The sequence below is a fragment of the Nomascus leucogenys genome, chromosome 5, assembly GCF_006542625.1.
Source record: "Nomascus leucogenys isolate Asia chromosome 5, Asia_NLE_v1, whole genome shotgun sequence".
NCBI lineage: Eukaryota > Metazoa > Chordata > Mammalia > Primates > Hylobatidae > Nomascus > Nomascus leucogenys.
In genome coordinates, this window is record NC_044385.1 from 124,842,251 (window position 1) to 124,868,409 (window position 26,159).

At 39.6% G+C, this 26,159-nt stretch overlaps 1 protein-coding gene across 30 annotated transcripts in view; it reads right to left on the minus strand.

Annotated features, from left to right (window-relative positions):
• The window catches only part of DOCK9 (dedicator of cytokinesis 9), a 293,699-nt gene that overhangs the window by 112,275 nt on the left and 155,265 nt on the right, over positions 1-26,159 (minus strand). For all 30 annotated transcript variants that reach the window (XM_030813620.1, XM_030813623.1, XM_030813617.1 and 27 more), the window contains exons 3-9: positions 24,626-24,715; positions 20,310-20,392; positions 17,777-17,846; positions 15,989-16,084; positions 14,894-15,028; positions 9,148-9,322; positions 8,154-8,221 (exon numbers count right to left, since the gene is read on the minus strand). In XM_030813620.1, the coding sequence (XP_030669480.1) occupies positions 8,154-8,221; positions 9,148-9,322; positions 14,894-15,028; positions 15,989-16,084; positions 17,777-17,846; positions 20,310-20,392; positions 24,626-24,715 (717 nt within the window). The remainder of the gene's footprint in view (positions 1-8,153; positions 8,222-9,147; positions 9,323-14,893; positions 15,029-15,988; positions 16,085-17,776; positions 17,847-20,309; positions 20,393-24,625; positions 24,716-26,159) is intronic.

Below are 26,159 nucleotides of genomic sequence, written 5' to 3' on the forward strand. Positions count from 1 at the left end.
AGTCTGAAGACAAAATCCTGGGGGCCCAACATGGAAGAGGTGGACAGAAGAGAAGCCATGGAAGAAAACAGACAGCTGGTGGCAGAGATGAGGGCTGGAGATGTGGGATTTGGGAACAAAAAGAGAGAGAGGTTTTTCAGACATTCACGAGATAGAAGTCATCTCTATCTTTATGATTTTTCATGCCTGGTGACTCTAAGTCTATATTCTGTTCTTCTTGTCAGTCTGAGCTCTCCACTACTCTCAGTCTCCACAGTTAAGTCTATGGAGTTGGAGTAGAATGTACTCTCTCATCTGCTACTTTCCCCAAAGACATGAGTCACATCTCAGCACTTGAGGCGGCACTCACAGCCACAGCAGAAAAAGTGTCTTGTCTCTTCTGTTGGTGGCGAAACAAAGTCTATTATTACATTTCTAATCATGGATAATGAGAAAATAAGCATCTTTTTTTTTTTTTTTTTGATGGAGTCTCGCTCTTTCACCCAGGCTGGAGTGCAGTGGTGCGATCTCAGCTTACTGCAGGCTCCGCCCCCCGGGGTTCATGCCATTCTCCTGCCTCAGCCTCCTGCATAGCTGGGACTACAGGTGCCCACCACTTCGCCCGGCTAATTTTTTGTATTTTTACTAGAGATGGGGTTTCACCGTGTTAGCCAGGATGGTCTCGATCTCCTGACCTCGTGATCCGCCCGCCTCAGCCTCCCAAAGTGCTGGGATTACAGGCGTGAGCCACCGCGCCCAGCCGAGAAAATAAGCATCTTAATCTTCTTAGCCATACGATTGTTGTATATAATAGGTCTTTAGCAATGATCCAAACTACCATGATCAGCTGTCTATGTTTATATAAACTGGGCACCAGAATACTAGGAAACTGGGTTCTGGTTCTAGTTCAATTAAGCAGCTGTGCAAGCTACTTAGCCTCTCTGGATTCCATTTTCATTTCTTGGTAAAAATGTTAAACAAGATGATGGCTCAAGTCTCTTGCCACACCAAGTTTAACTTAATGCTATCGATGGGAGCCTGAAGGCTATGGAGGTGAAGGGGCATTCCTGCAATCTTCTGTTTATGCTTCCAGGGCAAAACATGTGCCTGTGGTGGAGGCAGGTGCTCTCCATACGGGAGATGGGACCACTTCATTTTATTCTATCCTGCCTATCACCTTTCCTAATTTTTCACAACAAAAGGGCATGCAAGTGGAATCTATTTAACTGAACCCAAAGAATTTGCTTTACATTGTATACTGCCTGTGGTGCTTCCTAACAAAACCATCAGTACTAGGTGCTGCAAGCCACCACCAACAGTTATCTATTCTACTTCTGAATCGTCCGCTTGAGCCCTTCAACAAAGGCAAATACTGTGTTATGTTCTCAGACGCTAAAGCAGAGGAGTGGGTTCTTAATGTAGATGCAATTCCTGGTGCCTTTCTGAAAGATGCTTATTGTCTCAAGTTGACTGTGCTAGGAGATAAGAAATGAATAAAGCAAGAATAACTGCTAATGAGCTCCATATAATTAAAGAACAAATAGGAATGCAGACATAATAAAAGAAAAACAATTAACTACTAGCCAAAATAGACACAAAGCATTCTGATTTTGTCACTAACACCCAACAGATATATTCTTTACCACAGACATCATTTATTGGAAAAGAAGGGATAGCTTTAGATGTAAAAATAACCTAAAAGCTTGTAATCTACCTAATATACATCAATTGCTCTGCTATGAGATAAATAAAAAGAAAATTAGGCTTCTTAAAGTTCCTCCCATCCCTCCTAAGATCTAGGATGATGCATTAAACAGAGAGGATGCCCAACAGTGGCTGATGGAATTGCCAAGTAAAATCTAAGAGGTAGAAAAATGTGGTTCAGGGAGAGCAGGACTTTGCGTCAGAGTCAGGAAACAGTATCTGGAAGAATAGTAATGATAAGAGCTACTATTCATAATAGCCAATATCTACCTGCTAGATATTACCCTAAGTGCCCATTTTAATTTTATACAACCTTAGGAGGCAGGTACTATTATTATCCCTGCTCATTAAAAGAGAAAACACTAAGGCATGAGTGTTACGTACTTTGCCCAAAGACCTACATCATGAAATAGAGGCCTGGCTTCCAACTCAGGTTTTCTGGCTTCAGAGTCTAAACTATTACACTACACAAGAAAGAAGAAAAAAAGGTAAAGAATGTGAACAGGCAAGTCAGGAAGAAAAAACACAAATGGCAAATAAATATACCAAAATATGAAAAATATCACTAATAACCAGCAAAACATAAATGAAAGCACAGTAAAACACCATTTTACACTCGTCTAGTGAAGACGCAGAGAAACAGAAATGTGAATTATTACAGCCTTTGGGGACAGTAACCTGGCAATGTTTAAAGCATTAAAAACACAATAAACTTTGACTTAAAAATCCCACATTGGGGAATTTCTCCTTCTGAAATAAGAGCACAAGTATTTAATGTCATGTTGTTTATTGTGCACTGTTTGTAGAGGCTAAAAACTGAAAAAAAAACCCTAAGTGTTCATTAACAGGGAGATGGCTGAATAAACTATGCAGTAGCAATAGTTGAAATATCATGCAGCTTGCTGATATGTATGTAAGAGGGAACCAGATCTTCCACTGGCACAGAGGGACATCTATGAAATATTTTTAGGTGATACAGAAAATTTCAGAATAATGTATATATCGTGAACATATTTTTATTAAAAAAACTTAAAAACCTTACATATGTTTATCTATATTTCTATGAGCAATCAGTTTGGTGAAAGGGGAATTGCAACCAGTTATTAACATCAGTATTCTCAGGAATGTGGGAATGGAGGATGAAGGGAAAAGGTGAACTTTTCTTTAAACAACTTTGGGTATTTTTACTTATTGTGGCAAGCACACTTATTTTTAATTAAAATTTTAGTAAAGATAATAAAATAAATACTTGTAATATGTTCTTTCACAATCTAAGAGCGGACAAAATACAGCTATAACAAATATCATCCCAAAGACTGTAGTTGAGCACTTCTCAGAGTGATGGAAACCAGCTCTGCTCTTAAAATAACCTGTGGTCAGTCTATATTGTGATGGTAGGAAGAGCCAACTGGCTTTTCCCCAGACACCCTGTTGCCACTTTCCTGCCCAAAGCCCACTGACTACTCTGGGTTTTGTGGAGAGGAGAATGAGAGGAAAATGGAGACAGAAAATGCACAATGGCAGAGCTGTTCTCTGTAGAAACTGGTGTTTGCTGAGAAGACAAGGAAAAGAATGATTCATCTAAACCAAGGGCGATCCCCCCACCCCACCCCATCCTGTAAACCCTACATTCAAGCACTAACGACACACCCTGACAAGGTTTTCTTCTTTGTCTTAAGAAGTAGTTATGGACCAAACATTCAAGAGTTTCCAGAAAGTCTGCTGTAGGCTTTAGGCATACTCTGTGTCTTAAATTTATTTGCGAGTAGATAAAACAATCTAGAGACAAAGACTATGGCCAACAGCATCTTATTCCGAGGATGAATTATCAGAAACATTGTGCTGACTGTTGGGTCATTTTAAACAGAATGGGTTGGAATAGGAGAACTTTGTAAAATGTTTTGAGGCCAAAATATATACTCTTTAATTTAAAGAGTTATCATTATTTATTTCCACTACTTCCAAGACACCTAACTTCTCAGGACCATCAGCTCATCCTCTTCACAAAGGAGGCCCAGAAATGCAACACCAGCTGACCCCACAGACACAAGCCTAGCCAGCTCCTTTGTATCACAGTGCAATTATATTGTTTTCTGGATTGGAATCTAGGGAAGAAAGCACTTATTATAGACTTGGTTTAAAAATTGAGAAAAGGTGTCTGTGAAACTGCTGGGTTCTGACAAGTTCTGCTGAGCATGGCCCTTGATCCTCACTCCATCTCCATGAGACTATGAAGTCTGAGATATCATACTTTCCCCTGCATGCAACTGTGGAAGATTTACCTGGAACAATAAGTTCATTTGCTTAAAACAAAGTTAAAAGGTAAAAGGATGTGAGCAATTCTGCATTCAGATGAAATTCTACTTCTCTTTCAGAACCACATGGGGAAACCAAAGTAAAAGTTGGATGCTATTCTTTGAGTACAAAAATAAAAGTTCACAAACAGAAAAGCGGTGGAAGAAAACATAAGGTGGGTTTTCTTCACACTATCTTTATATAAGGAGGTGACATATATGTTCTGATGTCACCTAAGATATAAATGTAACCAGAGAAATAAATTATTAAATAACTAGTAATGAAGTTTATAACCTGATTATGTTACTCCTTGACTTTCTAGGGAAGAAATCAATTAACTAACTTGAACTATGGTTTGTGTATCTAACTAAAACATTTATAAGACTGATGCTACACACTGTTAATGTTTACAATAAAAATTGTTTGGTTCCATAATAGACAATAGGAGGAAAAGAACCAGTTTTAGGGTAAATACACTGTGTTCTCTAATAAGAAAACAATAAAGATGTTCAGCACTAAATGTACAAACATAAGTTCCAAGATTATACAAAATATTCTGAAAACCTGGGTTTACATCACTCACACTGTAAGTAATGAGCCGTTCCATAATATTCCAGAATGAGACATCAGTTATTTTTGTACTGAAACAACTTCCTGCCGGTCATATCCTGTTTGGCTATGTCTTAGTCACAGTGGAAAACAAAAGCCGGGGCAACAGGATGAAGGAGGTTAGAGGAGCTGATTAGAAAAGGAACCTGCCATGAAATTACACCTTCAGCCACCTTCTGCCTGCCCTCATTGTTCTAGGCCTTTCTCTGCAATCTTACTGAACTGTGGCCCAGCCTCCCAGCCTGACCCTTTCTTACACCTTCCTTCCCTGATACTGACCTCTTTACCTCTTCATCCCCTGAGTAAACTCCTTGCACAGTTCTCTCTCCCCACCCCTCCCCCTGCATCCTTCAGTCTCTGATTCTGTAACCATGGAATCCATCCCTCCTAATGGGATGACCAACAGTAACCAGGTCAACTTCTTTGCCTTCTCAACCAGTGCAAATAGTTCAGACACCCTGAAGGGGGATGATAAACAGCCAAAATTGCATTCTTGCTCTGGGCTGGGGATGGGGAACACAGGCCTCCCCTTACTGCCTGGGCTGCTCACACTGACACCGAGCTGGGCTTTAAAAGGCAAAGCCCACAGATACCCATGTGCTGAGTGAATAACTCATATCCATTTTCTTCATTCTTTTCCCCTTCAAAAAATTACTTTCCACCTTTTCTACCTTCCTAAATAAAAGTATTTTTAAAACACCTGAAAGCCAGAGGGAAAGAAAAAACAGTAAAGCCTCTAACAAGGATTCATTTTTCAGGTTTTGACCATGACTCCTAGTAAGAAATGTTTTAAATTCCCAACACAAAGATAAGTGTTTGAGGTGATGACTATCCCAATTATCCTGATTTGATCATTACACATTGTATACAGATATCAAAATATCACACGAACTCCCAAAATAGGTACATTATATACCAATGAAAGTAAATAAATATACATAATAGCACACTAAGAAAAACAAATATCTTTTATATCACTATGCAAGACACACACACATTATATGTATAAATAGTACACTGCCCTTAATAATGACATTATTAAAATAATGTCATTATTAAGGGCAGTGTACTTTCATATTCTCCATTCAATTCTATTACATTAAAAAAACACTTTTTTTTTTTTTTTGAGACACAGTCTTGCTCTGTCACCCAGGCTAGAGTGCAGTGGCATGATCTCAGCTCACTGCAATCTCCGCCTTCCAGGTTCAAGTGATTCTCCTGCCTCAGGCTCCTAAGTAGCTGGGATTACAGGCACCTGCCACCACACCTAGCTAATTTTTGTATTTCTAGTAGAGACAGGGTTTTACCATGTTGGCGAGACTGGTGTTGAACTCCTAACCTCAAAAGATCCGCCCACCTCAGCCTCCCAAAGTGCTGGGATTACAGGCATGAGCCACTACGCCCGACCTAAAAAAAACTTTTTAAAGTGAATCACATAATGTTTAGCTAAATAAGCCTGACACAAAGAGTACATGTGTAAGTCCATTCACAGGAAGGTCTAGAAAAGTCAAAACTAATCTACGGTGATGGAGGTCAAAATAACAAGGGTCTCAGGTACAAGCTGGCCTGAGGGCTGCTTACATCAGTGTACAAATGTGAACACCAGTGAGCTCTACAATTCATGCTTGAGCATTCTGCTATTGTAAATTATACCTCAATAAAAAGAATACAAAACTAAATAGAAACAAAACAAAAAGAAGTAGGGGTTGAAATCAAACTGATTTCACCAACTAAAATGGCTTAGCCTAACTTGTAACCCATAGTTTAAAAATAGTTCCAAATATTTTAAATGAAAAAAATATACAATTATACTTATAAAAAATAATTATATATACATAAACGTACACATTTATATTAAATATATGTATATCTTAAAAAATCTCCCTAGGTCTTGGGATCAAACAATACTGAATTATATTGGCTGGGTAGTAAGAAAAGGAGGGGACAGTTCCTGTATAACCTCATAGGAAAAAGTACAGATTTTTAATTTATCAACATTAGGCTCAAATAACATGAATCTTCTCCTAGGTATCCATTCCGTTCACCCAGTAAGTACAGAAGGTTAATTTCTGAATTCTAGATGGCATGACATATATTACCTGCTGCAACAAGCTAAAACCCAAATGGGCACAAATATTTTGTTTTGAGAAATTATGAACCCCCAAACATCCAGAAACAAAAAAGCAAATCTCAATGCAAAATATGATACACAGACATTCATAACACAAACACACAAGCCAAAACTCTTCCCAGACTAGGAGGTGGTTTACAATGGTGGCACTAAAATTAGCTTTAATAGGCAGGTGCTAAAAAGATACTGTGGTAACAGTCAAGTCCTAAAGAAAAACAATGCTCTAAAGTCCTAGCCAGGGAGGGAGATTTTACACTTGAGAACAGCCATGTTGTCTTAAAATAAAGGTCAATGCTGAATGCTAGTCTATTTATAATCCTATATAGATAAACCATGTTTCTATTATAGTGTTTAAGATGTGGGTGTGGAGGGTCACCATTTCACTCTAGTATCAAAAAAAGAATAGAAGGGCAGTAACAGAGTAAGAGTGCAAAGGCCTAGAGAAGACAAAGATATGTCTCTCATTTAAGAAAGAATCATTCAGATCCACACAATGACACAAAGTACAAGGATAGTCATTGTAGCTTTGTTTATAACAGAAAAAAATGAAAAATAGAACAGCTAAAATAAAAAGTCTATATAGTACAAATAAAAGGGGTAAATTTAAAAATTTTTTAAAGTGCAGAATACATATGGTATGTTAGCATTTATAAAACATTGTTAAACATACTAAATCGCACCGTATATATCATTATGACAGATTTATTTGTAAAGATATAAAAATGAAAGTAAAACTTTTAATAGTGCTTGTTTCTGATTGGGGTTGTGGGAAAAGAAGAGAATGGGAATAAGGACAGTGTTTAAAAAGAACTTCAACTATAACAGATGTTTTATATCTTTTAAGAATATGGAAGCTAAAAAGGCAACATCATAATAGATATTTAATCTGGGAGATAGCAATATGGTTGATTTGCTTTTCTTTGTGCTTTTCAGTAACTTTTAAATTTCTCAAAATTGTAAGACACAGGAATAGCTTATTTTTTTTTCCATTGAGAGTGACCCAGAAACAATTTCTGTAACTCAGGCAACCCCCAGGTTTCGTGGCAAGATTACCAGGTCCTTCCTCTTTGGAACTGTGTCTATTAACCTGAGTAAGGGAGAGCACATATATCAACATGGAAAGTATGATGCTATTATGAGAACACCTGCCTGCATATTTCAGTTATTCTTCAGTACCTGTGATGCAGTGTTAAGCATTATCAGGAAAAAAACACTTAAAATAATAATAAAAGAATACTTTGTAGGGTACTTTTTAGAAGACAGACCTGAAATCATACTGCATGAGTACATGTCACCTCGTAATCAGGTCAGAAAAAGAGAGGTAATCACAATGTAATTGTTATGATTTCAACAGATTCCATTCTGGACAAATCAATGAAATGAGACATACTTCAACAGCATTCAACGAAGAGCAGAAGATATAAGACGATGTTACCTTGGCAAGTTCTGGCAGGTAGCTATCTAAACCGGAACCAGAACCTTCCAATTTGCTTTGTTCATCATCTAAAATGGCAAAACAGATTATCGGAGTCACTTGTAATTCATAGCATTTCATTTGAAACAGGAGGAGGAAGGCCGTTTCTCTTAGATGCCTTCAAATGAACACAGTGGTTCCCCACTCTGGATGCTCCCAGGAAACACCTGGGGTGCTTTGAAAAAATACTGATGCACAGGCCCAGTGATCAGAGTCAAAATATTGAGTAGCTGGTATACCATGGACACTGTCCAATTAGAACTGACACTAGCTATGAACAACAGCCCACATGGACATGTCCATGAGACCCCCTAAAAGTCAGATCTGCCCACCCCAGGCCAACTAAATCAGAATCTTTTGTGGGACCAGGTAAATGGTATTTTTAAAAAGCTCCCAGGTACTTCTAAGGGGAAGCCAGGGTTGGGAACCACCTAAGGGTTGAAGTAAAACATGAATTGTCAAGAACATAGCCAGATTTTCCTCACCAATTTAATCTGAGGCTCCCATGCATTCTAATTATTACTAATATTTTATAATACAGTAAAATTCTACGCCAGATACTTCAGATTCATTTTCTTATTTACTGTTCCCATCTTCCCAGCAATTTTCATGTTTATTCCCATTTTATTGGTGAGTCAACTGAGGCTCAGAAAACACAAGTTGTTTACCCAAGGCTACACAGCTGAAATATAGTGTTTACGGCACTCAAACCCAGGTCTCCCTTTCTGCCTCCGAAACTTTGGTTCTTCCCATTACATGATTTCCATATACAAAATGTCAGAGAAGTGGGTTATAATGTGACAAAACCTTTGCTGACAGGCTATTTGTAAAGAGCTCCTATCCATCCCACCTCTCATGTACTTGTGCAACACAGGTCTCCTTCCTATACCCACCTGGCAAAAATAAAGACACCCACAGAGTGCGTACATGCCTGGGGGAAGCCACGCCTACCTACCTTCATGAGAGTCGCCATTTCGCTTTTCTTGCATTGCGGCTTCAAAGTTGAGCTGGAGGATCTTATTTAGAACTGTGATCCATTCTTCCATTTCCACTTCACTGTCTGCTGCCAAGAGATAACTACTTTTGTCCTGCATCTTGAGCTCAAAAGCAAAACGCCTGACTTTGTTGTTCTGAAATGAAAAAAGGATAAACAGACATACTTTAAAAGAATTAGAACTGCTTTAAAATAATTTCTCTCTCTTATTTGTTGGTGAGTGCTATCTCATTGGCATTTAGAACCAAGCTATTTTAAATAGCTTGCCCCCTCCTCATGAAAGCCCCCTCCTCATGAAATCCCTGCAAGCCCCCTCCTCATGAAATCCCATTACCGTCCACCCTCCCTGCTTCACTTCCTGCAAGCTTTATTTTTCCATCTGATTCATTACCTGCTTTACATACTCATCTGATTCACTGTGTGTCCCTGCAGTGGAATGAAACCTTCTCAGTGCTCCCATTTTTGTCAGTGCTACACATCCTTAGTCTCTGTGGACTCTACAGTGACTCGCACATAGTGGGTATTTGAAAAATATTTGTTGAATAAATGAAATTTCATGTAAAATTTTCCTATTTCTTCAGCTCCCATTTTTTTAATGAAGTAGTGTATGGTATCACATTTTTAAAAGCCAACCATTATCTATTATTATGTTTGGCTTACTTATTCCTTTATGAATCCCAAAAGGTATCTAGACTCCCTGTCCGTGGCCTTGCCTCATGCCTCCAGTTTTCATGCCTGCAAGAGGGTGACTGGCTCAAAGAACAAGAACAGTAGTTCACGTGCAGTAACAGACAGAAGATGAACATGCACTAGGCCAGGATTTCTCAGCCTCGGTACTACTGACACTTGGGCGGCCACTTCTTTGTTGTGAGGGGCTGGCCTGTGCGTTGTACAATGTTTAGCGAAGTTTATGGCCTTAAGCCAATAGATGCCAGTCTTCAGACATTCCAAGATGTCTTCCAGGGAGCAAAATCTCCCCAGGTTGGCCACAGTAGATACAGGTTCAGCTCTGAGGATCATGGCACAAGATCCCCTGTAAGAACAGGCTGAGCGATATGAAATCAAACACTCCCACTAACGTGAGCCAGCAGGACAGCCCCCCATAAAGCCACTAAAATCCTACTGGGTTATCCACAGTCTCTCTAAGAGTTCTTTGGTGGAGGTCTCAGGGACAGGGCAACCCTCCCAAAAGTCTCTGTGATTCTGCAGCACAGTTCTTAGAAATGCAAAGTCAAGTGCTCCCCTTGGCAAAGCCACACACTCTTGTGCACAGACTGTCTGCTGTGGGCTCAGTAATTGCCACTTTGGATTTCACTTAAACTTCAAGGCAAGAACCAGGGAAGAAGTCAAAGGATTGAAACAAAATGAGTTTTCTCTCCTCCTTTCCCTGCATACTCACAATCGTGAAAACAGAAAGTTAAAAGTGGAGAAAAAAACATTAGGCCTCAATTCTAAATAATTTGTTTCTGAGCCTCAGTTTTCTCATCTGCAAAATAAGTATAATAAATTTCAAGGGTTCTAAAATGCTTCAAAATTTTTTAGTTTAGGCACTTTTTTTAATTCACAGCACCAGTCAACTAATTTTTTATAACATCCATAAGTAATAATTTTTAAAAACAAATCACAACTTTTGATGCTTAGTTTATAAACAGACATAGATAAAAACAAATTATTTTACTCTTTTGAAGCCTTGGATACACTTTATTAAATGAAAAATACCATCAGCTGCATCTGCAAAGACAATTTGAAGGAAGAGACTTCTACTGAAGTCAGAACCTTAGATTTTGAAATGCACCCCGGAGACTAATTGATAGCTCAGGGCAGTTGTACTTATAAACATCTGTCCCTGGGCCAGAAACAGGCAGCAAAACTCTCTTATAAAACAAAAATAATTACTTCCTACTTTAAAAAATCAGGTTGCCAAATATATTTAGCTTTGCTTTAACCTTCTTTTTAAAGTCAGTGCTAGAAAATTCAGCTAAAAAGTAACTTAAAGGTCTTTTGACTAAAGAATACAAATAAAACTACTACTTGGGAATGCCACCCAAGAAGTCAATTCACTGTCACTGATAAATCACTCGGGCACTCCTTACTTCATAAACATTGTCAATAAACATACTCTGATATAATTACATTGTTCACAGTGGTGGCCTTCAGAGGAGGCTGAATTGCCAGCTAAGAGACACCCACATTAGCTGTTGACTGAAAACAATTTTCAGTGAGCATTAAGTGGTGCCACAGTCTTGAACGTGGGCCCAAATATACTTTCATGTATTTTACCTTTTTCTTTTTTTTTTTTTTCGGCAGGGCGGGGGTACTGCACAGTGGTGTTTTGTTTGTTTGCTTTTTTGTATCCTCTCAAATTACCTTTTGGTGTTTTTTCTTTATTTTTCAAAGTGGTTTTTAAAATTAGTTACCAATAATTAAAGTTACCAAAGTTTAACTCAAATTCTGCATTTCTCACTTTTTGAGAAACCGGATGATGTGGCACCTTTGAGCTGGGGGTTCCACCTGGCAGCACCAGCTGCAGGTGGGCAGGAGATGCCCCCTTTAAATGGGGCACTGGGCTCCAGGTCACCCCAGCATTCCCTATTGCTTTGCAACCAGGCCTCTCTGTCACTTAATTTACCTTCTTGGTCCCTGCAGACATCTGATTCTGGACCCCTCCCTTCCACTGCTGACCATAAGGAAGAAACAGGATATGGACTTACTCTCCCACCATCATCGCTAGAAAAGTGGACAAAATACATGAAATAACTGTTTTCAGATAGGGGACAAAAGGCAGTGCAGGCCTTTCTCTGTAGAAGGGAAAGACTGAAGTGAGCCCCACACTGCCTCAGCTTTCTGCCTGGAGGCAGTATCTGAATTGTGGCACAGGAAGGGGAATCCAAACAGAGCCCTGCCATCTTGCTGAGTAGAAGACACTGACCAGACCTGGGGAAGACCAAGGTGGCCAGAATATGCAGGGCAGAGTCTCCAGAATGACGAGAAATAAAACAGCACAAAGATAAGAGAGAGCCGAGCTCCAGAAAGATCCACCGAGTCACACATGCATTAGGTATATATTTTCTATTTACGTGTTATACCTTATTTCCTATTTATATGTTATACCTTATTTCCTGTTTATATGTTATACCTTATTTCCTATTTATATGTTATACCTTATTTCCTATTTATCTGTTATACCTTATTCCCTATTTATATGTTATACCTTAACAAAAGAGCTTACCAAAGCATAAAATAAAAATCAAGACACAACAACCGAAATTTTAGAACACTAAAGAGAAGACCACAAAGAACAGGGATTCAGAATAACATCAGAATCCTCCAAACAACAGTGGAAACTAGACGGCAATGGGATGCCCTTGAAATTCCAAGGTAAAATGACTTCACTTTGAATTTTATAACTAGCCAAACTATGAGTCAAGTGTGAATGCAAAAATAAAGATATGAACAGATACCCTAATTCTGAAAAAATTAACATCTCACACACAATTCCTCAGAAAGCTGCAGAAGATGTGCTCCCCCAAAACAAGAAAGCCGAACAAGAAAGAGGAAGGCATAAGGTCCTAGAAACAGGAAGCCCAACACAGGGAGGAAGACAGGCCGAATGTCTAGATGGCAGGTATGTAGGGCAGGGAAAGCAATTCATCCAGACTAGAGGCCAAAGGAGGGTGCCAGGAGCTAAAATCCTATCTACCAGCACAGGAAGTCATGCAATGACGTCCAAAACTGATGAATGAAGAAACAGCATTGAACACTTGTGATCTAGCACCACTACTATTTCAAGGGAATAGGATATGAGTGGGTGAGGGTGATGAAGGGGTGAAGCACTGCCCTTCAGCACTGCTGGGCTGTTTCTCTTTTTTCTGGGACAGAGTCTCACTCTGTCACCCAGGCTGGAGTGCAATGGCGCAATCTTAGCACACTGCAACCTCCGCCTCCCAGGTTCAAGTGATTCTCCTGCCTCAGCTTCCCGAGTAGCTGGGATTACAGGCACCCGCCGCCATGCCTGGCTAATTTTTGTATTTTTAGTAGAGATTGGGTTTCACCATGTTGGTCAGGCTGGTTTCAAACTCCTGACCTCAGGTGATCCGCCCGCCTCTGCCTCCCAAAGCGTTGAGATTACAGGCGTGAGCCACTGCTGGGCTGGGCTGTTTCAATCAGACAAATGTATTCCTTGGAAGAAAATGCACTTCAATTCTAGGTAAACATGTAAATATATAACAAGTATACCTTTGGTCAAACCAGACAACTGTGACACACTGGCCTCACCAAACAATCTCCTTACAGAATTGAGCTACAGGCTGATGTGATCGGCCATCATGGAGTTATTTGAAGGGAGAATTCTTTGATAATGGTGACTGAATCTTTTGTGAGGGGTTGTTAGGAAGATTGTTCATCAATCACAGAGCCTTCTGTCTGAGGGGAACCCCAAGAAAAATGCCTGAATGATCTTCATTCTGAGATTACTTGGGCAGCTTCTGACTAATTGGATTGTCTGTATCTTATGTGCACTGTGAATTGTGCGACTGAACAGGTCTCCAAGTTAGAAAGCATAGAGCCCAGGTGGTGGCCCACCCATAGCAGGTGTTAGATCTTCAAAACATATGCTTTCTCCTTAATTCTATTTTCTCTCACCCTTACCCCGATCTCCTGTTCATCTTTCTGCTTTCACCCCCACTTTAAATTTATGCTATCCCATGTCCTACGTATGCTTATAAGCTGCTGCCTTCAATCTTCCTTGAAAGTGGCAAGGCTGGATGAATAGAGGGGTGGACAGATGGATGGATGGATGGATGGATGGACAGATGATCGACAGGGAAACTGACAACTCTCTTCCAAAGACAATGCTAAAAAGCTATAGAAGGATGCACGCAAAACTGGTAGTAGCTCCCTTCGGAAAAGAGAGACTGAAGGAGGGGAGAAGGAGTCCAGAAGGACTTTCACTTTATCTGTATAGTCTGATTTTTTACAATAAAAATACATTCATGTGTTATCTTTAACAATAATTTTAAAGGATAAGTACATAAGCCCTATGATATAAAAGTACAACAGCTCTATGATAACAAAGCTATCTAATATTGACCAAATGCTTACCATTTGTTGGAACTGTTCTAAGCTTTTTACATGTGTAATGAATTAACCCTCTCAGTAACCATATTCGGTACTACCATTATCCTTATTTAACAAATGAAGAAACTGAGGTACAGAGAAGTTAAATAACATCTCGAAGTTTACAGAGCTGGTAAGTGGAGGAGCGGGGATTTGAACTCAATCCGCGCTGAAACCTAATCTCTTTACTGATCTACACAGCCACTGGTACTATAACGCTAGCAATAAAAATCACCACTGAGATACTATGAAGTGTTTTAAATATTTTCCTGCACTGATTCATCCAATGTACTCATTTACCATATTAAAGAAACATTCTCATTATCTGAATTAAGTAGCCTGTTAAAGGTCACGCAGCTATAAAGTGGCCAAGCCAGAGTGCTCCTGCCTGCCATAGCATAATTCTGCCTCTGCATTATCCCTTCCATCTTCTACAATGATGAAAAACAAGCCTTTCCTCATTGAAAGTTATGTGTTATATTTCTACCATGCATATTGCCATTTTTGGAAATGTTTGCTTAAATCTGCTAATTTACACATAAGCACTACTGCAGATAAGAAAACATAATGGTAAAACTCTTTTCATATTTACCTGAACCACACCCATACAGGAATCCAGAAATATTGATCCTTTTGGTTCTTTGGAGATCTTTTCATCTTTATAAAAATTCAAATTATAGGATCCATCGCCAAGTTGAATTAGGTGGAAAAATCGTCTCTTAAATGACTGAGAGAAAAATACACACACAGCTATTCTTTCAAAATGAAGAGAGTCAAAATCTCTATCAATAACCCACTTACGACTATACACATACATAAAACCTGTTTCCGTTCTCACTCTAGCTGATGCTCCAGGTCACTGCGGGGTTAAGACTCCCCATTCCATCTAAGAAGCTCACTGCATCTCAGTTCTGAGGAGGTGGTTCCCCTAATATCCATGGGTCATTTTTCTCACCCACGGAATCGGAGATTTTACATAACTACCCAAAAGCAGTGCAGGGACTTCCAATTTCGGATGCAGCACAGAAGGACAGAAACTTCTCTAAAATCCCCAGGGTTTCTTGCTCACAGAATGGGAACTATTTTTTGCCTCATGATGCTGAACGATTTTCCAGCCTCAGGGTAATGACAGTCACATTTCCTCCTTAATTTTTATCTCCCTGACTCCCTTGTTTCTTTTCCCTTTGTTATTAATCCTGATGTTTCTCTGGTCCCACTTTTCTCCTGAACAGCTTCTTCTATTGGTTTGACGTCTCTCTCTGCAACCTTCTCTTCTATGCAACTATTTTCTTTTTTCGTCCTCAATTTTTGCTTTACTTGACTTTGTTGCAGTACACCTCCACAGAAGTGCTCAGGATTGGCATGACAGATAGCCCCTTGTGACATTCTGTGAGGTACCAAAGAGCACTTTTCAGTTACTACAGAGAAGAAAGCCTATGTCAGTGTCTGCACCTTCACACCAGCCCAGGGATGGTCTCCTTATGCTGGTGGTTAGAAGACAGTGAGGGAAAGTGGGTGGATGAGGCTGTGCCAATGGGGGTGCTATCACCAGGGGAGCATCCTAGGAATCAGACAATGTCCCTTTTGTGGGGAAGAACAGCATGCGCATTCATCTTGAGCATTGTTCTCGAGCTCTATGGCAGAAAGGGCTTGTGAGAGGGGAGGGCAAAGTGATGCGAGTCCTCACCCTCATGGTCACGCTGATGGCACTGTTCATGTTGCCTTTGTACAGCCAGCCATGCTTGGTGATCCCACCCTTCTGGGAACCGAGGGAGGCAGCATCCTAGGAGAGAAGGAAAATACCACCAGTCAGCCTCCCATTATTACCTGGGTTACTTGCTGTGAGTTTGGTCAATGGGAAGGTCATTCCCTTTGTGCCAAGTTGTCCATTGCCCCTTTACTGAAGTACCCATTGACACCAATGCCTACAAGTCACATAAAAGTCCACTTAGCGGTGAAAGAGAGAGACCCACCTACATTTCTGAAAACTTTATTCCATTAAAGGCAAAGCTAGCTCCTGTCCAAATTTTTATTTGCCAGTGTTTAATGAGCCACAGAAAGGACCAAAAAGGACATACCTCAACTGACCACTCATGTTGGAAGGTTTTGCCTGGTTTCACGAAAAAATGTTTTCAAATTACACTCCCCTATAGTCAGAGGACAAAAGCACATGCACATTCCTGGAAACCTTCCCAGAGGCTTAGTTCAGGGAAAGGTGAATAAAGAAAGGGAGGAAATGTGAGGCAATACAGAAAGGAGAGATAAAGTGATGGGGGGAAAAAGAAGGAGAGACAGGCAAGGATGCAAGCAGGGATAGAGGGGAAAAAAGGGGGAGTCAGAGAAGTGGAAGGAAAGAGCTGAGAGAAGTGAAGAGACCTGCTTCTTAAGCACAGACCCCACACCGCAAGACCTGGGTTTAAGGAGAAGAGCACGGAGCTGCCAGATGCTGCTACAAATATGTTAAGCACGTATTTGTATGTTATAATAGACAGATGAAAAATACACACACACACACACACACACACACACAATCTGGCAAATCTTCTGTAATCATACAGACAATTGCAGAAAGACTCATCATATGCTTTGTCTTGGACCATCTCAACATTAATATTGGTGGTTTTAATATTGCTATTAATAGCAATAATATAAATAATTTACCATCTAGGATTTTACAGTTTAGTGTATGCCCTTACATGCAATATTTCCATTGGTCCTCCTGTCACTATTCATGCCAATCAGTTCCAAGTTCCCAATATATTGTTCATTTTGAATGAGCAGTAATTTCTCTTAGAATTATTTTAAAAGTAGTTTCTAAAATAATTTGTTACATGCACATTGCTTAATGAATGGTTAATGTTATAGCTCAGCTGACAATGTTTTTAAAGAAGGAAAAACCTAAACTCACAATAGGACACTTAACAATCAATGGGGAGGATGAGAAATGCAGAGATGGGCACTGTCTTCTTGTGAGGTTTCCCTCACTCGGTGGGCAGACTCACCTCAATGCCCTACTCCCTTTATATAGTTCTTTAGTCACGAGCTTTTCTCTAGGAATAGGGGGAGTGGGCTTGATAAAATCAGACTTCACTAAAAGCAATCATTGAAGAAATAGCCATTTAAATCTACTGGCTGGCAGCTGTTTCGAGATCTGTTGAAAAACAACCTAAATTCAAGGTCTAAGTCATCTTGATATCTTTTAACAATGTAGCCAGATCTGATCCAAGTCTTTGCAAATGATCTCCGCACAAATAAACACAACCAAGAGAACATGAAATGCTAAGCAGTCAAGGTGAAACAGAGACCTTATTCCAATCAATCAATAACATTTTTAAAAAATTATTCCCATTTCATGTAACACTCCAATGCCTGTTTTGGCTAAATGTTGGTAATTTTCTAACTAATCTTATAAGTCTGTAAAATTGATGTTTAAATCTAGAGTGAAAAGAAAAGCAACAGCAAGCAGGTATCCCACCTCATCTTTGTCGACCTCCTCGTCAACTTCATAGACATGAACTGGAAGTTTATCCAACTTGACCACTTTGCTATAAAAACAACAAAGAAAATTTGTTTTAGAAATGCCTAGTCAAGGAAGAGGCTTTGCATTTCCTCCTCCATCAGAGGGCCCAGCCTTTACTAAATTCAAAGATGGCCCAGCTTCTCTATTCAGACAAAGAATAAAACCATCTATGCCCTTGCTTTTCAAGGTGAGTAAGCCAAGAGACTTGAGTAAGAAAGCTCCAAAAAGCTATGTGGAAAAGACAGCATAACTTCTGGGGAGTTAGCAGGCATACTAAAAATAAGAAAGTAGATTAGTTTTTAATGAACAAAGACTTGGTAGAATAACTTTTAATACAAAGTTTATGAGGAAAAAAAGGAAGATTGAGTTGTTGCATTGAAACCAATTAACAATGATGGTATTAACCACAACAAAAACAAGACACCAATACCAATAGCAGCTTACATTTACTCAATGGGTATGATGTGCCAGGCCCTGTGCACTTCTCATGTGCCCTCTCATTTAATTCTTTAATCATGGTGACTGTTGTTAAGGCCATTTAACAGATGAGGAAAATCAGACTTACAGAGGGCAGAGTTGTCCGAGGCAGAACACAGAATCTGTGTTCTTCACCACTGTTACAATTCTCCCTGTCTTTCTCATCACACATTTGGAAATTCTCATTAATGCCAAGAGGGAACATGTACCAGCAGTCTATTAGATAATAAGTATACGACATCACATAGTCTGATATCTTTCAACCCTGAGACTATGAACAAAAGGATCAACAAAGATGGGTTAAGCCAATCCAATGCGAAGAATTAAAAAATCCCTAAGGGAGGATTGGGTAAATATAGAACTAAAGAGCATACCCATCTGGAGAAGATAATGCTAGGAGGGAGTGTTCCCAGCTGAGGTTTAAAAAGAGGCAATCGGGGAATTGGCCGAACATTCTTAAGGAGTGGCAAAGCCACACAAGGAGGAAAAACAAACAGCTACGTCTACTAAGAACAGCATAAAAGGTTCCAGCTCAAAGATGTAACAAACACAAAGAAAAATACATTAATCAGGTCTCAAGTAATATTTTCATTGGTGATGGTTAGTTTTAAAACATAATCCATCACTATTTGCTTTCAATTTTCCCAAAATCAAGTATACTTCAATTTGCCAACTGCTATTTGGATATGGTTTTTATTCCCACCAAAACTCAGATTGAAATTTGGTCCCCATTGTTGCATAATTGGGCCTAGTGGGTTATGGGGCAGATCTATTATGAGAGGATTGGTGCTGTTCTCACAGTAATGAGTGAATTCTGGTTCCTGGCAAGATGGGATTACTTGTTGCTGAAATGCATTAGTACCCAAGAGAATGGGTTATTATAAACTGAGGTTCCTCCTCCTCTTTGGTCTCTTTTCACAAGTGCCAACTTTCCCTTTGACCTTTTCCATCATGTTTTGAAGCAGCACAAAAGTCTTCAACAGAAGCTGAGCAGAAGCCAGTGCTATGCTTCTTGTACAACCTGCAGAACTATAAGCGAAATAAATCTCTTTTCTTGGCTAGTCGCGGTGGCTAACACTTGTAATCCCAGCACTTTGGGAGGCAGAGGCAGGTGGATCACCTGAGTTCAGGAGTTCGAGACCAGCCTGGCCAACATGGTGAAACCCCGCCTCTACTAAAAATACAAAATTAGCCGGGCGTGGTGGCAGGCGGCTGTAATCCCAGCTACTCAGTAGGCTGAGGAGGGAGAGTCACTTGAACTTGGGAGGTGGAGGTTGCAGCGAGCCGAGATCCTGCCATTGTATTCCAGCCTGGATGACAGAGCAAGACTCTGTCTCAAAAATAAATAAATAAAAATAAATAAATAAATCTCTTTTCTTTAGAAATTACCCAGTCTCGGGTATTCCTTTAAAGCAACACAAAATGGAACCTTTTATAACAGATAGTATGTCAAGGCAATACCTAGCTACCCCTGATTCACTTTAGCCACCACTATTCAATCTAAATACACTTGCTTTTGGTATAGTCTAGAATAAGTTAATACATTAAAGGAGGTAAAAAAAAAAAATTTTAACTGGGAAAATGCTTGTTTCTTGATTTACTTTTTTTAAAAACATAAAATTTATTCAATGTAAAATGCTCTTTATAATTATCTTCAAAATATTCTTTTCAAGGAAAAAATGCACTGCAGCATATTTCAGTACACTTATGTTTTGTTTGTTTTATATTTCGTAGTGAAAAAATTTCACCTATTTATTTATCAGTGGTACCGTGAAAAGAATCACTGGACATAATTAAACCATCCACAGGTTTATTACTACCTACCAATACCAAAGTAGCATGTTTGAGTGTTACAATCAAAGGCCCTGTAAACAATAGTTACACCACATACACGTGAACCATCTAGAAATATTTTCCCCAATTACTCTGATTGCATATGAAGTTACATACCTCCCCCCAAGCATTTCAAGTACAAAGACTTTTCCCTATGTGTATAATATAGCTTACTCACTTCGGAAGCTGTCGAAACTCTCCTGAGTAATCTTCATATTTATAGTTCACAAGATGCCAATCAGAGTTATAGGTTTTGATGCACTATTGAAGGGGGATTTTAAAAATAGAAAATAAAAAACAGAAAGACGTGATGATTTTTGGAAAACACTTGGGAAAGTTTGTGAAGGCATACCCATACAAACATCAAAAAAATTTTTTCCCATCAACTAGCTAATGCCTGAAATTCCACCACCAGAGATTCCTGTGAAGCTTGAGACTTTGAACCACTGAAACATTATCCTTGGGGGTAGTATCACTTTAAGTTATCATCATTAATGATCTGAGAGCAGGTTTTACAAGGAGACAACTTCACCTAACCTTGTGACATTTACCTAACAATGGACTATTTCAGAGTAGGCATCTGGTTCTTAAAAAGCCGTGTGGCCTCTACTATGACATAAAAGTGAATAGAATGCATGAACTTAAAGACGCCTTCATGGTATTTACTAATATTAGAACTAGCTAGCTCTGTTAGTTAACGTTATCATACAAATTTGCCCTCAGTTTTTCTTTCCATTCATAAGGAAAAGAGTGAAATAATTAGGAAGAAACATTTGCATTCCAATTAATATTAGCAACATGGCATTTTCATCTGTGTGTGTGTACAGAATGTTTAACGTAGTCCTCCACTGCCAAGGATTCTATTAGTGACCTAATCTACACAGACCGCATTCAAACTACCTCACCACATGACAGATTCAATGGGCCAGCCTGGTGTCTGTCGTTCATCTACCCATGAAGATCCTCCAATAGTGCATAAAGCCTAAGATTATAATGCCTCATCCACCAGATCTTCAAATATGAATGAGTCAAAATCAAAAGCTAAAGAATTTCTGTTAAAATCAGCTTAGTTCAGATGATCTTCTGTCCAGTCAGCACTTGACTATATATGTGCAGACTTCAGTGTGGGGGTAAAAAAAGCATGAGTGAATCAATGAAAACATAGGTAGATAAATGTATTTATGCCTTATCTAGTTTATTTGACTCTGGCTATAACTAACATGAACAACATCTCTATTCTGCTTCTTTCACTTCATCATTTCCACTGTCAACCTTTTTTATCTGTGTCATAGGCCATGCCTGAAGGCCTTCTGAAGCAAACTCCCCTCCACCTCCAAACTCATGAAAGTAAGAATTGCAACAACAGCAAGTGCTTATTTTGTGCCAGGCTCTACAATAAGCACTTTACTGGCAAGGGTGTGATGTGTGATGTGAAGGTAATGTAAGTTTTTAAAATTATTCTGACAGGTGGAACAAATGGCAGAGAAGCGCTAAGCGCAGAGCCAGATTTTGGAGCTGGCAAACTTTTTGATTTTTTTACTCTGTAGTTACGAATATCTTAAATGCTATTTTATCCTTGAAAATGATTTTTTTAGATTTCTCAAAGCATTTTCACATTTTGAGTATCATACATTCACACTCAAAATTTCATTCCAAAACCAGTCAGATTTCAGAATAATCCATAGTTTTGGATTTTCCCACTACTGCCCCTAGGTCCACTGGCACAGCTAAGTAGTCAGGCCTGACTATGTACGACACGGTCTTGTGGTTATGATCCTATTCTCTTCAAAGAGCCACAGCGGTTTTTCAACAAGCACTGGAACTAAAGTTGTACCACCAAGTCTCCTGCAGGACATTGAAACTATTCTGAAGTATAAAATGTACCTGCCCAATTAAAAACTAAATAAACCAGCATAAATTTGTATATTATAAATGCATTTATGAATGGAGCCCAGATTTTTATTTATTTATTTATTTTTTTTTTTTGAGACGGAGTCTTGCTCTGTTACCCAGGCTGGAGTGCAGTGGTGCAACCTTGGCTCACTGCAACCTCTGCCTCCCGGGTTCAAGCGATTCTCCTACCTCAGCCTCCCGAGTGATTACAGGCGCACACCACCACGCCCAGCTACTTTTTGTATTTTTAGTAGAGACGGGATTTCACCATGTTGGTCAGGCTGGTCTCGAACTCCTGACCTCGTGATCCACCTGCCTCTGCCTCCCAAAGTGCTGGGATTACAGGCGTGAGCCACCGCGCCTGGCCAAGATTTTAATACCTTAGGCAAAATGGGGAAAATAATTATAGTTTATTGTGTTCAAATATTTATAATTATAAGGAATCGCACATACAAAAAAAAAACACAAAAAACTCCACAGTGAATCTGGCTAAGTATTGAGATTCATTGATTTAACAAGCCAGTGTTGACCATCTACATAGCAGGCATTGGCTAAATTCCAAAGCAGAAGCACAGAATTAGGCAAGCAACCCGCACCCCCTCTGGGGATGTAGAAAGTCTAGGAGATAAGGAGTCCCATCAGAAAGCCAGATCCGGAGAACTGTACCTTCAAAAAGACAGGAATGTGACTGACTGATTATATGATTAACATTTCAAACGGTGAAATTCAATAATATTTTGAAGTTACACTGAAAGGTTTTTGAAGTTTTTTTCTGCTTTGTTTTGCTTTGTTTTAAGCCATTAGGTCATTCTCTGGATCAGAGGATGAAGAGGAAGTGATGTTCACTCCACCCAAGTGGAAGGGTCCCAAAAGTGTTTAGTTATGTTGGCTCCAGCAGCATAGGATGAAGCAGCTATTGCTCAACCTGCAGTGATTAAATAACTTAATGGAGAATTCTCCCTCAAAAAACCATATTTTTTTAATCAACTGGGAGAACTGAGTTAGCAATTAATAATTTTGCCACATGCTTTAAAACATAGGTCAACAAACTTTGTGTAAAAGGCAAGATCATAAATATTTTCAGCTTTGAGGATCATATTGTCTCTACTTAACTTTGAGTTGCATGGTGACAGTAGCCATAGGCAATATGTAAACAAATGTGCTTGGCTGCTTTACAATAAAACTTTATTTACAAAAATAGGCTACAGGCTGGATTTTGCTTGCAGATCATAGTTTGCCACTACCTGCCTTAAAAAGACATTTGTAACTACATTCACAAATATATCTGGCTATATTTGTCTGGAATTGTTTACTAATATAGTGGCAAAGGAGGTAAGACAGGAAGTTACTTCTTCAGAAAGATGAGAGAACACACTTAAAAATTTTTTAATTTTATATTTAATTTTTCAAAAATCTCAATGGAAATTAAATATTGTTATTTAATTGGTCTTTATAAGAGTATATATAGCTTCCTTAGAGTAAGCAATTTTATTGATGGGCATATTTATGATCTAAATATCAACTAGAAAAACCAGGATTAAAAAAATCATTATTTTTAAATGAAGGAGCACTTAAAGAAACAAAATTAAAACATCTAATTATTCCTTCCTACCTAAAATTACCTGGAGGAAAAAACAAACACTCCAATGAGGAAAACTAAAGCAAACAACCTAAATTGTAATAATTTCTCTTTCTGGCCAGGCACAGTGGCTCATGCCAGTAATCCTAGCACTTTGGGAGGCCAAGGCGGGCAGATCACTTGAGATCAGGAGTCTGAGACCAGCCTGACTAACAGGCTGAAACCCTGTCCCTACTAAAAATACAAAGGTTAGTCAGGCGTGGTGGTGCACGCCTGTAATACCAGCTACTCGGGAGGCTGAGGCAGGAGAACCACTTGAACCCAGGAGAGGCAGAGGTTGCAGTGAGCCAAGATTGCTCCACAGCACTCTAGCCTAGACAACAGAGCAAGACTCTGTCTCAAAAAATTAAAATTAAAAAGTAAATAATTTATCTTTCTTCCATAAGATAATTTTATTTGTATTTTCAAACAAAAATAATATTAATCAATGTATCTTGATTAGGAATATATACAGTAATCAATACATATAATAATACATATTGACTAGCAATAGACCCTGCTTATTATCAGCTAGTACTTCATGAATACTAAACTAGTCAAAAATAACTTGCAAATATAAACGTATAAATGAAATAAATGATACATAAATGTGTGTGTCACCCTTAAAAACAGTATCAATAACAAAGCCTTCCACAGATTTCCAGTGAATTCATTTACAAGTTACTGCTTATTTTAAGCCCATGAGATAAATTCTGTGGAATTCACTTTTTGTAGTCAGATATAGCCCCCTCCAAATAAATAAAGTTTTTAAAATAATAAAAATGTAAAAAAGAAATAGCCCCTGCAGACATTTCTGTCCAAGTTTCAGAGTCTGAAAAATTCACATTATTCTATTTGAACTTCCATCATGGAAATATAATTACCCCTTTGACACTTTCTTGACAATTTTGAAATTTAAAGAAAAGGAGGCAGTTAGGGGAAAATGACTTCAAAATGCAAATTAATGCAGGAAAGAGCCTTACCTCTGTAACAAACAAGCTCTGTGCTTCCTCTTCCGCCTTCGCAGGCACTGTTGAGCATATGTATCGACCCTGTCGTCTCAGGATGGCCGTCTGGGAACAAAAACAGGAGGAAAAGCCTTGGGTAAGTGAAGGAGGCAGGTGCCAGCCTCAGAGTGCAGCTGTGTGCCCTGCAGCTGGGCCTGGCAGCCACAGAGTCCCTCCAATTTCTCCCATCCAGTGCAGCTGCCTCCTTTGGTCACACATAACAGATTCCATTGGGCAGCCTCAAGTTCCAAAGCCAGGCTGGGTCACAGCTCCTGCTTCTTTCTGGATCAGGGGCCCACAGATCCCTCCAGCTCAGCCCTTCCTGCAGGGTAGAGGCCCCTTTCAAAGTCCCTAACACCCCCAAGTGCTTGATCTAGTCCCACGACACAGCATCTTACTTGCCTTAACTGCCTTTTTTTATTGCGGTAAAATATACCTAAGTTTACCATTCGAAACATTTTTTTTTTTTGAGATGGAGTCTTGCTCTGTTGCCCAGGCTGGAGTGCAATGGCGGGATCTCGGCTCACTGCAACCTCTGCCTCCCAGGTTCAAGCGATTCTCCTGTCTCAGCCTCCCGAGTAGCTGGGATTACAGGCGTGTGCCACCATGCCTGACTAGTATTTGTATTTTTAGTAGAGATGGGGTTTCACCATGTTAGCCAGGCTGGTCTCGAACTTCTGGCCTCAGGTGATCCACCACCTCAGCCTCCCAAAGTGCTGGGATTACAGGCGTGAGCCACCATGCCCAGCCATTTTAAACATTTTTAAGTGTACAGTTCAGTGGCATTAAATACATTCATACAATTGTGCAACCATCACCACCATCCATCTCTTGTCATTTACGTCTGTTCTTGTTCACTGCCACATCCCCAGAGCCCAAGAGCATAGATAACTAGACGCACAGAAGATCCTCAATCAGTAATTGCTAAATGAATCTATGAACTGTGAATGCTACCTCCCCTCCAAGGGACATTAGAACTGTTCTTGTTCATTAGGCTTAAATGCTTCTTTTAAATAAAATGACAGGGCAGGGGTAGCATCCTGTCTACCTCAATAACTAGGCTTAAGGTTTCATTTTCTTTTTAATTTATTTATTTATTTTATTTTATTTTTTGAGATGGGTCTCTCTCTGTCGCCCAGGCTGGAGTGCAGTGGCGCAATCTCAGCTCACTGCAAGCTCTGCCTCCCAGGTTCACGCCATTCTTCTGCCTCAGCCTCCTGAGTCGCTGGGACTACAGGCACCCGCCACCATGCCTGACTAATTTTTTCTATTTTTAGTAGAGACAGGGTTTCACCGTGTTAGCCAGGATGGTCTCGATCTCCTGACCTCGTGATCTGCCCGCCTCAGCCTCCCAAAGTGCTGGGATTACAGGCGTGAGCCATCGCACCCGGCCTAATTTTTTAATTTTTTTGAGAGTCTCTCTCTGTCACCCAGGCTGGAGTGCAGTGGCATGATCTCGGCTCACTGCAACCTCTGCCTCCCGAGTTCAAGTGATTGTCATACTTCAGCC